Genomic DNA, 12,785 nt, shown 5'->3' on the forward strand with positions numbered 1-12,785 from the left:
GGGGGAGCGAAGCAGGCCGTGGCCACGCTCCTGCAAGAGGCGGGAGGGGTCGCGGAGCCGCGGGCCCCGACCATTGCCACCGCTGGTGGGGGTAGCGCGGGCACCACATACCCCGCGAGGGGCCCCTCCTCGGAGCGCGCCCGGGTCGGTTGGAGTCCGGCATGGCCGGGCGCCCAGCGGACTTACTCCTGCCGCCTCTGATTCTCCTGCTGCTGGGGACCCCTGCCCAAGTCTCCTGCGACTACCATTATTTTGGCGAGAAGAGCGGGGGCGACACCTGGGAGGAGCTGCGGCTGCAGCATCAGGAGAAAGGTAACCAACCGCACGCTGGGGGTGTGATGGTGCGGAAAGGTGCCCCATTGCCCCGCTTTGCCAGCTGGCTGCAAACAGACCCACCTCCAGGGACTGCAAATCTCTTCCCATCTGCTCACTGGCGTGGTCCCCTTTGGCTGGTTACTTTACTCTGAGGCTCAGTTTTCTTCTCTGTAAACTGAAATAGAGACTGACTTTCAAGGTTCTTACAGGGGAAGAGGTTACATGGGTAGGCAATAAATCCCCAAGCAGACACATCCGTAAACTCGTGGATGTGTGCTAGGAAGGGTGGAGATACTGGAAGGAGGCGACGGGTAAACGTCTGAAGTCAGAGAAGGCCAGACTGACGCGGATGGGTAACCAATGCAGCCGGAATCCAGCAAAAGCCGAAAATGCAAAAATTTAGGGGGAAGAGTGTGCCAGGGAACTGGAACAGCAGGTGCCAAAGCCAAAGGGCTGGATGGAGGAGAAGAGAGAGGCCAGTGCTGTTTGAGGCTTGGCGAGGCATGAAGTGTTAGGACTTTGTGAGCTGCAGAGTTGGGATAAGACCTGTTTCCTAGGAGCATGGGGAGGAGTCCGTAAAAGAATGTTGTAAAGAGCCCCCGATAAACACTCAGAAGGTTGTAGCTGCTCGAAAAGGGGTCATAATAAATTGTTTTTGTACTTCATGTTAGCACATCGCCAGGGGCTTTCAGGACCTTCATTATATTATGCCAATTATGTCACTTAATTTACCCCCTGGCAGCCCTGCTGGTTAGGTGGCACTATGCCTACCAAACAGGCCCATTATCACACCCCTGAAGACAGGAGTGGGCTTCAGATGGTGGCCACCAAGGGTGTTGTATCACACGCCCAACTGGACAGGCTGGCACAGGTGGGAAGTGTCAGTTTGCAGTTCCTCTGGGTCACACACCAGATGTATGAGTTCAAAGGGTGGCTTGCTTTCTATAGGTCTCAGTTTCCTCACCTGGGAATGATAGGAAAATTAAATGAGATTATCTATGGGGCGGGGGGTGCCTGGCACAGAGGCAGAGCCCAGCAAACAGGAGTTGTTGTTGTTGTTAGTGTCTTTATACTCCTCCCTTCCTAGAGGAGGGCATGGGGGGTAGGTTCCCCCCTACCTGGCCCTCCATCCCTAGACGTGGAGGACTCGATCCTTGGCCCGTGGGGAAAGTGGCGCTGTTTCTGCGACCTGGGCAAACAGGAGCGCAGCCGCGAGGTCCTGGGCACAGCACCGGGCCCGGTATTCATGGACCGCGAGAATCTGGTGCAGGTGCGTCCCTGCAGGCAACTGGATTGTTCATCCTGCAAACCATCCGATTGCGACTGGAGGCCCTGAACCCGGGTGAGAGACCAGCGCAGAGGAGGCGGGGCCAGGGCGGGCTGTCAAGTGCAGGATTGAGTCCCCAGGGTGGGCGGGGAAAGGGGAAGGGCCGCGGGTGCGGGCGGGTGCGAGGAGGGCCTTTAGGGCTGAAGCTAGAAGATGGTTGGGAGGGGAGAGCTGAGTCAAGAGTCGTGAGCCCCCGTTGATATCCGGGGAGAAAGGAAGAAAGATGGTGAGGGGCAGGGAGGGGGATCAGAAATGGAGGAACTGTGACCCTGAGGAAGGGGTAGGAGCCTGATGCGGGTCAGGGACCCCAGGCTGAAGATGTGAGTCCCGCTGAGACTCGAGAATTGGTGGACATGAACCCTGAACTGGGGGGAACAGCGCTGCCTGGTGGGCGCAGACTCTCAGCAGAAGTCTGTTGAGATCTGGGATCACAGTTGGGAGGGGGTTGGTGGGGGAGGCTTAGCCTCAGAGGTTAGGGAGCAGAGTGGGGGGCGGGGCGAGGGCGGGTGAGGTACTGAGAGGGAGAGAGAGAGAGAGTTGGACCCCAAATCTGAAGGCCGGAGCTCAGTGGAAGTAGGAATACCTAGTCCAGAGGGCTTAGACTGGGTAGAGTGGCAGGGACAGGGAGTACAACGAGCCAGCATCCAGATGGACAGGGGCCCAGTGATGTGGACACTGGCAGTATTCTGGCAATATAATGGTATTTGACCTTCAGGGCTTCTGACTGGGTCAAGTTCTCCAAGGCCTGCGTCAGTGTCCCCTTTATTTCCCCATCCTCCTACTAGCCCCGACGGGCGGGGCGTCAGGGACTCCGGGGCGGAGCTTGGAAAGCGACCCCGCCCACCCCGTTTCCCCAAAGAAGATCTTGGCGGTCGGCCTTGGGAACTACAATTCCCAGGAAGCCACACGGCAGGAGCTTCGGTGGCGCCTGCGCAAACGTCAACGGCGGCAAGAGCGTCGGGGGCGTGTCCTGAGCACCGATTGGTCGGGAGCGAGAGCCTTTTCACGGCCCGCGGAGAACGCGGGCCTAGACCTGAGCCTGCAGACCTCGTTCTCGCTGCTGGTGGCGGCTGCAGAGGCGGCATGGATCTCAGCGAGCTGGACAGAGACAGTACGGGACGCTGTCGCCTGAACTCGCCTGTGCCCGCGGTTTGCCGCAAGGAGCCCTGCGTCCTGGGCGTCGATGAAGCGGGCCGGGGCCCGGTGCTGGGTGCGCCCCCGGGACTGGGGTGGGGGAGGGGTGTGATAAGGGGAATGTAGGTTGCACTGGAACGGAAACTGGGATTGTACTACCTGGGGAAGGGGGTGATAGTGGCAATGGCACCGAAGAAAGCGGTGATGATGGGATAGGGACAGCGGTTTTCACGGGCTCACTGGTTGGACCCCCGCCTCTCCAGGCCCCATGGTCTACGCCATCTGTTATTGCCCCCTGTCCCGTCTGGCAGATCTGGAGGCCCTGAAAGTGGCAGGTGAGCTCGAGGGGTGAGTCTCGGGTGGGGGTTCCGGGGCGGGTGCAAACTGGAGGGGGAGAACTGGAGCTGGGAGAACCAGTCGCTCCCCTTCTCTCCTAACCCTCCTCCCAGACTCAAAGACCCTATCGGAGAGCGAGCGGGACAGGCTCTTTGTGAAAATGGAGGAGGACGGGGACTTTGTGGGCTGGGCATTGGACGTGCTGTCTCCAAACCTCATCTCTACGAGCATGCTTGGGCGGTGAGGGGCCTCCGGAAGGGGCCAGGGTGGAGGGGCAGGCAGCATGGGCTGGAAGGGATCGGTGTCTGGATCGGGGTTTACTGGGTTCTGTCTCCCACTGCAGGGTCAAGTACAACCTGAATTCCCTATCCCATGATACAGCCACTGGGCTGGTGCAGTATGCCTTGGATCAGGGTGTGAAAGTTGCCCAGGTGAGCTGACTGTTGGGTTGCCCACATTTGATCACCTCAGGATAAAATGGGGGTATACAAGTGCAGTGGGTGATTCAGGGTCAGATGTGTCTGGGTTACCTCAGGAATATATGTTGCTTCCTTTGACTTTCTACTACTTTTCCTATCCTAAATGTGTGCCCCACCCAGGACCAAGGAGGAGCCCCCAGCTGCACTCTCATTAACTTTATCTCTGTATTTTAAAGGCTCAGAGTCCAGAGCAAATTCGCATCTGTCCATCTGCCCAAAGCCTCTGTCCTGGCCCTGGGCGCCCTTCTCTCCTGGATTCCTGCCCCCCCCCCCGCCCACTTTGTGGCCTGTCCGTTACGGTCTGCTCCTCATGCAGCAGACAGTCATCTTTTGAAACACAGATCTCAACATTTAATTTTTTGATCCCAGTAAAAACTAAATCTGGGAAGTTCAGCATCAAGTGCGAGAAAAAGTAAGATTCAATTACCAGAAGGAAATACAAGCTGGCATTGCATCCAGTACTCTGCGGCAAAGAACAGGCTGTTTTGAGAGAATAGCAAGGATAAATACACTTGAGATAGGGAACGTAACAAGGGAGACCTTGCTGAGGAGATGGCTGAGGTCCAGGACTGGAACGTGGCGCTGACGGTGCAGTACTGGAGCAGACAGACAAGAGTGCTGCCCCCTGGGGTTCATGGCCAAGTCAGGGGACACAGATGGTCATCTGGTAAGCAAATAATAAAGGTGATTTCTGAGGAAAACGGCAATGGAGATCACCAACCTCATCTCTCTGCTCTAGCCAGGAGGCCTCCCTGCTGCTGTCTAGCATACTCGGCATGGACCCACCTCAAGGCCTTTGCACTGGCTGTTCCTTCTGCCTAGAGTTCTCTTTCTGAGATCTCCACATGACTCATTCTCTCACCTCTTTCAGGCCTTTATTCAAATGTCACCACCTCAGGGTGACCTCTTCGAATCTCTCCTACCGCTGTTTAAAATGATAACTCCTCCCGAGGTGCCTGGCTGCCTCGGTCAGTAGATCATGGAACTCTTGATCTCAGGGTCATGAGTTCAAGCCCCACGTTGGGCGTTGGGCGTTGGGCGTTGGGCGTAGAGCTTACTTAAGAAAATACGTAGATAAGAAATAAAATGATAATCCCTCCCAATTCTCCCCTGTCCTTTATTATTTATCCTGTTTTTGTCTTTGGCTGTCACCATGGTGTCTGCCCCATAAAGACAGATTTTTGTCTGGTGTGTTTACTGCCATATTCCTGGCATCTGGTGTAGCCATGGTATGCAGTAGGTGCTCAGTAAGTGTAGAATGGATTCAGCTCAGTCAGGGACAGCCTCTTTTGGAGGGGACTTTTTTTTTTTTTTTTTAAGTAATCTCTGCACCCAATGTGGGGCTCAAGTTCATGACCTCAAGATCAAGAGTCGCACGCTCTGCCAACCGTGCCAGCCAGGTGCCTCTGGAGGGGACTTACGAGCAGAGATGCCCGAGAAAGCCCAGCCTGGGGATGAGCTGAGAGAAGAATGTTCCAGGCACAAGAGCAGCAAGTGTAAATGCTGTGAGGCTAGATCACGTCCACAGTGGTTTTTCTGGATGTTTGTTGAATGAATACACTTTTTTTTTTAATTTTTATTTTTTAAAGATTTTATTTATTTATTCATTTGACAGAGATAGAGACAGCCAGCGAGAGAGGGAACACAAGCAGGGGGAGTGGGAGAGGAAGAAGCAGTCTCATAGAGGAAGAGCCTGATGTGGGGCTCGATCCCATAATGCCGGGATCACGCCCTGAGCCGAAGGCAGACGCTTAACCGCTGTGCCGCCCAGGCGCCCCTGTTATTTTTTTATTTTTTTAAAGATTTTATCTATTTATGTGACAGAGATAGACAGCCAGCGAGAGAGGGAACACAGCAGGGCAGTGGGAGAGGAAGAAGCAGGCTCATAGCGGAAGAGCCTGATGTGGGGCTCGATCCCATAATGCCGGGATCACGCCCCGAGCTGAAGGCAGACGCCTAATGACTGCGCTCCCCAGGCGCCCCAAATGAATACACTTCTGTCACCACGGCAGGTATTTGTGGACACTGTGGGGCCGCCAGAGACCTACCAGGAGCGGCTGCAGGAGCGCTTTCCCGGCATCGAGGTGACAGTCAAGGCCAAGGCGGATGCCCTCTACCCTGTGGTCAGTGCTGCCAGTATCTGTGCCAAGGTTAGGCTCCTGCTGGCCATGGCCAGCTCCTAGCATCCCCCTGGGCAGGGGGCAGGTGTGTCTGCCTCAGGGGAGGGACATCCCAAGTTTTTGTCTTGCCCACAGGTGGCCCGTGACCAGGCTGTAAAGAACTGGCACTTTGTGGAAACACTGCAGGACCTGGATGCCGATTATGGATCCGGTTACCCCAATGGTGAGCAGACTGGAGCCGCCTTGAGACAGTGGTATTGGCTATAGCACTGACAAGGCAGGCCTGAGCACGCTTCTACAGTTTTCTGCCTGGCGCTCATCCGGCTCCACAGTGGAAGAGCCTGAGGCTCAGACAGGGGGCGCCACCTGCTTATGGCCAGCCTGTGGCAGAGCTGGATTCCAGCAGGCAGGCTCTCTCCTCCCTTCTCTCTCCCTCTCTCCTGCCTCTCTGGAGCCCCAGTGAGGGCCTGACACCCTTGGTGGGCACCTATCTCTTTGTTAAGGGGAAAGAGGCAGGGGCGAGGGGTGCCAGCTCATGGCCAGTAGCCCCAGCTTAAATCTGTTGTTTTCTTCACAGTTATGAGGCTCACTCTCCTTGTCTGTATGGTAGGAGATTGTGTGCCCACCCCCCACCATGAGTAGATTTCAAGAGTCAGTGGCTGGGTTCAAGGAACCCTCTCGTCCTTCTAAGGCCCAGGGAGGGACGGGCAGTTGGATGGGGAGACACAGCACATCTGTGACTAGAATTTAGGTGAGGCCAAAGTAAGGAAACTAGGTCCAGGCCAAAGACCGTTTGGGTCGCATTCAGTGCTTACTGAGGGCCTGGTATGTACCATGCAGGTCTGAGCCCTGGGGATATAGCCACGAACAAGATAAACAAGGACCTCCCTGTCCCTGCTGAGCTAGTTTTGTGGGGATAATGGCCATTATTAACACCATGGTTCACAGATGCTCATTTAATGACTATTGTCCTTGAGGGGTTGAAAGGATGTCTTAGAGGCACCTGTCGGCAGGTGGAGTCGGGGAGCTGCCTGGGCAAAGGTTCTGAGGAGGGAGTGGGTCCCAAACAGTGGGAGGGGCCTCCGGTCTGTTGGTGGCCTGACGTGAGGTGGCGGGACCTCAGATGCCAGGCTGAGGAACTTGGACATTGTGCCAGGGCTCAGGGGCTGTCGCTGCTGCCCACCCCACCCTTCCTGTCCCTCAGATCCCAAGACAAAAGTGTGGCTGAGGAAGCACGTGGAGCCTGTGTTTGGCTTCCCCCAGTTTGTGCGGTTCAGCTGGCGCACTGCCCAGAGCATCCTGGAGAAGGAGGCAGAAGGCGTTCTGTGGTGGGTGTCCCGGAGGTGCTGTGAGGAGGGAGGGAGGGAGGCCAGGGCTCAGCCCTCCCTGGAAATCCCCGCCCCCCCCCCCAACAGCCCGAAGTGGCCAGTGTCACCACCTCTCCTGCAGGGAGGACTCAGCGACAGGACATCAGGAGGGCCCTGGGAGGATCATGTCCTACTTCAGCAAAGGCCCCCAAACCCACCCCCACCTCCCGCACCGGTACTTCCAGGAGCGAGGCCTAGAGTCCGCCACCACTCTCTAGGAGCCGGCCTGTTCTCCCTCCATGTGCCTCCCTCCACCCTCCCCCAACTTGTGATTAAAGTTGTTTAAGGAAAGCTAAGCATTTGGTTGCACTGTGCGGTGGAAGCGAGTTGGGAGTGTGGTCTGCAGCTGGACCCAGCTACAGGCTTTCGGAACATGAACAAGATGGGTGCTGGCTGATTGGTTTTAATTTAATTTTTTAAATTTTTTATTTATTGATTTGAGAGAGTGTGTGTGTGCGCGTGTAGGTGTGTGGAGTGGGGGCAAGGAGAGACGGAGGGAGATGGAGAGAGAATCTCAAGCAGACTTCTGTGCTGAGTGCGGAGCCCGACTCAAGACTTGATCCCATGACCCTGAGATCACAACCTGAGCCGAAACCAAGAGTCAGACTTTTAACTGACTGCCACTCAGGCGCCCCTATTTTATTTTTCAAATGCATAATATATGTGTAGGATGCAGAATTAGGAGGGAAGGCATTGAGAAGCTTCCCTCACACTGTGCCGTCAGATCGCTGGCGGGCTTACCAAGGTGTCCAGTCTTTTCGGGCTGCTATGACAAAATACCACAGCCTGGGTGGTTTATTACAGCTCTGGAAGCCGGAAGTCCAAGATCACAGCACCCGCATGGTCACATTCTGGTGAGGACCCTTTCCCAGGTTGCAGACTGCCAACTTCTCATTGTGTCCTCACATGTGGAGGGGGCGAGGAACCTCCGTTTATAAGAGCACTAATCCCCTTCTTGACCTAATCACCTCTTAATACCATTATCTGTGGGAATTAGGATGTGAGCATGAATTTTGGGGGAACACAGAGATTCAGGGCACAGCAGATACCTCTTAGATCCTTCTGGAGATAGCCTTGCGTGTTACAAAATGTATGTGTGGATACTTTCCTAAAGTTTGTTTTTGTTTTATGAATGGAAACAGACTCTAGGTAGTTCACATTCATTACACTTCACCACATCTTGGAGGTAATTCCAAATGGGTGCCTAAAGACCTTCCTCATTCCCTTTCTAGCTACAGAGTCCTCGGCACAACTATCCTGTGGTTTATTTAATGCCTTTTTTTTTTTTTAAGATTTTATTTATTTATTTGACAGAGACAGCCAGCGAGAAAGGGAACACAAGCAGAGAGAGTGGGAGAGGAAGAAGCAGGCTCCCAGCAGAGGAGCCCGATGCGGGGCTTGATCTCAGAACGCCGGGATCACGCCCTGAGCCGGAGGCAGACGCTTAACAACTGCGCCAACCAGGCGCCCCTATTTAATGCTTCTTAAGAGACGAATTGTTGGCCTGGCTTGAGGTGAAACGTGTACGGCAGAGAGTGACCAGACTGGGCCATCATTTCTCAGGCAGTTTTGTCTGTAGGATAAATCCCCAGAGGTGGGCTTGCTGGGTTAGAGGATCTATGTGGTTTGTAATTTGGGGAGATGTTTCCAAATTCCTCTCTGTGAAGACTTGTACTCCATGGCACTCCCACCAGCAATGTAAGCAAGCACTTGATTTCCCTCACAGCCTTCCAGTAGCAAGATAGGTTTATCTCACTCTGTGAGAAGTTTGGAAGTCAGGTGGCTCAACAACACCAAGGACACCATTTTTTTAAGAAATATTTTTATTTTAGAGCGAGCATGGGAGGAGGGGGAGGGGCAGAGGGAGAAGGAGAGAAAGAATCTCAAGCAGACTCTGTGCTGAGCACAGTGCCTGATGTGGGGCTCGATCCGATGACCCCGAGATCATGACCTGACCCAAAATCAAGAGTCAGATGCTTAACCAGGTGAGCCACCCAGGCACCCCTCAAGGACACTGCTTTTTAAATTCATCTTCTGTTTTGCCATCTTTGGTGGGGTTTTTTTTTTTTTTAAAAAGATTTTATTTATTTATTTGACAGAGACAGCCAGCGAGAGAGGGAACACAAGCAGGGGGAGTGGGAGAGGAAGAAGCAGGCTCATAGCAGAGGAGCCTGCTGTGGGGCTCGATCCCATAACGCCGGGATCACGCCCTGAGCCGAAGGCAGACGCTTAACCGCTGTGCCACCCAGGCGCCCCCATCTTTGGTGTTTTTTGCCTCTCATGGTCCCACCATGGCTGCCACAGTTTCAGACGTCACATCTCAACCTCCAAAGACCTCATCCCCAAGTAGAGACCCTGTCGCTTCCTGGCTGAAAGTAGGACATGTTTATGCCCTAAGCAATCCCTGTCAGGGGGAATGGAATATCTGGGGTAAAAGTTAAGAACTGGTACCTAGGAATAGGAAGAGACCCAGTACCCACCCCCCCATTCCCTCACCCTTGACCCCTCCTTGACTCGAGCAGTGGCAATTTCATAGAAAGAAGAAAGGGGATGGCTTTTCACTTGTTAGGAAATGTTCTGATAGCAGAAGCCCAGGGCATTGTGGGAATATTGTTTATAGAGCACGTATTAGTCTGCTAGGGCTGCATAACAAAGTGCCACAGACTGGGTGGCTCAAACAATATTTTCTCATGGTTCTGAAGGCTAGAAGTTCCAGATGAAGGTGTTGGCAAGGTTGATTTCTTCTGAGGCCTTTCTCCTTGGTTTGTAGATGGCCATCTTCTCCCTGTGTTTCACAAGATCTTCCCTTTTTTGCATGTCTGTGTCCTATTTTATTTTATTTATTTATTTTTAAAATTTATTTGAGAGAGAGTGAGCGGCAGGGAGGGGCAGAGGGATAGAGAGAAGCAGGCTCTCTGCTGAGCAGGGAGCCCAATGGGCTCCATCCCAGGACCCCAGGATCATGACCTGAGCTGAAGGCAGACGCTTAACTGACTAAGCCACCGAGGCACTTCCTTAGTTTACTTTAATTACCTCTTTAGTTTTTTAAAAAATATTTATTTATTTATTTATTTATTTATTTATTTATTTATTTAATTTGACAGAGAGAGCCCAAGTCGGCAGAGCGGCAGGCAGAGGGAGAGGGAGAAGCAGGCTCTCCACTGAGCAGGGAGCCTGATGTGGGGTTTGATCCCAGGACGCTGGGATCATGACCTGAGCCGAAGGCAGCTGCTTAACGGACTGAGCTACCCCCGCACCCCTAATTACCTCTTTAAAGATCCTGTCCAAATATAGTCACATTCTGAGGTACTGGAGTTAGGACTGCAGCATGAATTTGGGGAGTGGGATACAATTCAGCCCATAACCGAATACCTCTCCATTCCATACAGGTGTCGTGCTGGGCACCAGGAAGCCAGCGCTGACCAGCTACAACAGGTGTCTGAGTACGCATTGAGGTCTAGGGGACCTCAGGAGTGCATGATGGGGATGGCAGCTCTGCTCTGGGGCTCAGAGAGCCTGAGGAGCTGAATGGCCAAGATCTGAAGGGTGAGGGGTAGAACAGAACAGAAGGGTGAAGATGGCTGTGGGCAGCGACAACAGTAAAGTGCAGATACCTAGACCTGCTTTGAGAAGGCCCAAGGGCTTGGATAGTAAAGGCAGACCCTGGGGAGGAACTGTGGCCTCCCCATGTCCCCCCCCAGGGGCACCTTCTATTCAAGCTTTAGCCTCTGGTTATCATTGTGGTTGCAAAATGTTTACCCATCCAGATTCCATTAATAATTCTGCCCCGTCCTTTTCTGTGCTGTAAATTTATAAATTTATGCCTAAATTTTGGATTTATTTTTTTTCCCCTCAGAATTATTAGAATTACAGTTTATCTTGAATTTATAGACTCTTCTGACTGCTGATGGAATTTACCTGGACAAGATAAACTATCCCCGTTTTTTCACAGCTGGCCATAAGCAGAAGCTAGTGGGCACCCTAAAGACGTAATTTGCAAATGTTACTTCTTCCTTTTTTTTTTTTTTAAAGGTTTTATTTATTTTGACAGCGAGAGAGCACAAGCTGGGGGAGCAGCAGAGGGAGAGGGAGAAGGAGAAGCAGACTCCCCACTGACCAGGGAGCCCGCTGTGGGGCTCGATCCTAGGACCCCTGGGATCATGACCTGAGCTGAAGGCAGACACTTAACCGACTGAGCCACCCACAAATGTTACTTCTAACAAATGTCTTTGAATCCCTGGATATTCAAATAAGGATCCCCAGATCAGTAGCATCAAGCTCATCTATTAGAAATGTGGAATCTGGGGGCGCCTGGGTGGCACAGCGGTTAAGCACCTGCCTTCGGCTCAGGGCGTGATCCTGGTGTTCTGGGATCGAGCCCCACATCAGGCTCCTCTGCTGGAAGCCTGCTTCTTCCTCTCCCACTCCCCCTGCTTGTGTTCCCTCTCTCGCTGGCTGTCTCTATCTCTGTCAAATAAATAAATAAAATCTTTTTTTAAAAATGTGGAATCTGGGGGCGCCTGGGTGGCTGAGTCGGTTGTGTCTGACTCTTGATTTCAGCTCAGGTCATGATCTCAGGATCTTGAGAGGGAGCTTGGGATTCTCCCTCTCCCTCTCCCTCTGCCCCTCCTCTCTCTCTCTCTCTCTCTCTGTGTATAATCTTTTTTAAAATTAAAAAATAAATAAATAAAATGAAGTTGACAACAACCCATTTCTGGAAGGTTGCACACGATCCTGCTCTCCTAAGGACCACCATGTGGATCATTGCTCTGATTCTCTTTCACCCATCTCTGCCCACCTTCTGTTTCCTGTCCCAAGGTCCTCACTGGTGTTCCTTATCTCCAGTCTCACCGTCTCCCCTCCTACATTCAAGGGCAGGGCAGAGTATTGGTTTGGGGGCCCCTGGGTGGCTCAGTCTGTTAAGTGTCTGCCTTCAGCTCAGGTCATATGATCCCAGGGTCCTGGGATTGAGACCCTGTTCAGCGGGGAACCTGCTTCTCCCTCTGCCTCTGTCCTTTCCCCCTACTCCTGCTCTCTCTCTCAAATAAATAATAAATAAATAAATTAATTAATTAATTAATTAATAAATAAATAGAATCTTTTAAAAAAAAGTGTCAGTCTGATGGATCTTTCTCTGTGTAAACCTTCCATGGCTTTCGCACCCCTTATCATCAGGGCCAAGGCCATTTGCCTGGTGTTCAAGGCCTTCTGTGATCTGACCCCATCTCCCATGCTGTGCTCCAGGCTTACTGAACCCCTGGGAGTTCCCAGCACCTGAAATACCCAGGCCTTCTACTTAAAATGCCCTTGCCTATCACTTGGTCACCTGCCCGGACATCCTTCAAAGGCTTATCTGCTTTCTTCCTTGAATGCGGGCTTATCCTTGTCACAATAATACAGTATATGACTGCAACAATGATAACAGATGATGTCTACATTTATTGAGTATTAATTATGTGCTAGGTACTTTCTAAGTGTTTTATGTGACTCCCTCCTATGAGGAGGTGGAGTCTGAATGCTTCCCTGTGAATATGAGCTGGTTCTGGTGACACAACATCAGTGAATAGAGAGTGGAGACAACACTGATTTCCAAGGCTAGAGAGTCAGGAGACCTCTTCAACCGGACTGTCTTGGAACACTTGCCCTTGCAGCCCAGATGTCATACTGTGAGGAAGCCCAAGCCACGGGGACAGCCCACCTGTAGCGA

At 52.6% G+C, this 12,785-nt stretch overlaps 2 protein-coding genes across 2 annotated transcripts; both read left to right on the forward strand.

Moving 5' to 3' along the window:
* The first annotated feature begins 6 nt into the window (after positions 1-6).
* On the forward strand, positions 7-2,356 carry LOC117801856 (thrombospondin type-1 domain-containing protein 8-like). Its single transcript, XM_034657852.1, has 2 exons — positions 7-312; positions 1,452-2,356. Exons 1-2 carry the CDS (start codon positions 162-164, stop codon positions 1,649-1,651), a joined length of 351 nt encoding a protein of 116 aa, XP_034513743.1. The 5' UTR covers positions 7-161; the 3' UTR covers positions 1,652-2,356.
* On the forward strand, positions 1,538-7,374 carry RNASEH2A (ribonuclease H2 subunit A). Its single transcript, XM_002921005.4, has 9 exons — positions 1,538-1,657; positions 2,428-2,852; positions 3,040-3,111; positions 3,226-3,352; positions 3,456-3,543; positions 5,604-5,741; positions 5,847-5,934; positions 6,916-7,039; positions 7,161-7,374. Exons 2-9 carry the CDS (start codon positions 2,726-2,728, stop codon positions 7,294-7,296), a joined length of 900 nt encoding a protein of 299 aa, XP_002921051.3. The 5' UTR covers positions 1,538-1,657; positions 2,428-2,725; the 3' UTR covers positions 7,297-7,374.
* Positions 7,375-12,785: the final 5,411 nt, after the last annotated feature.

This window comes from Ailuropoda melanoleuca, chromosome 4 (genome assembly GCF_002007445.2).
Source record: "Ailuropoda melanoleuca isolate Jingjing chromosome 4, ASM200744v2, whole genome shotgun sequence".
Lineage (NCBI taxonomy): Eukaryota > Metazoa > Chordata > Mammalia > Carnivora > Ursidae > Ailuropoda > Ailuropoda melanoleuca.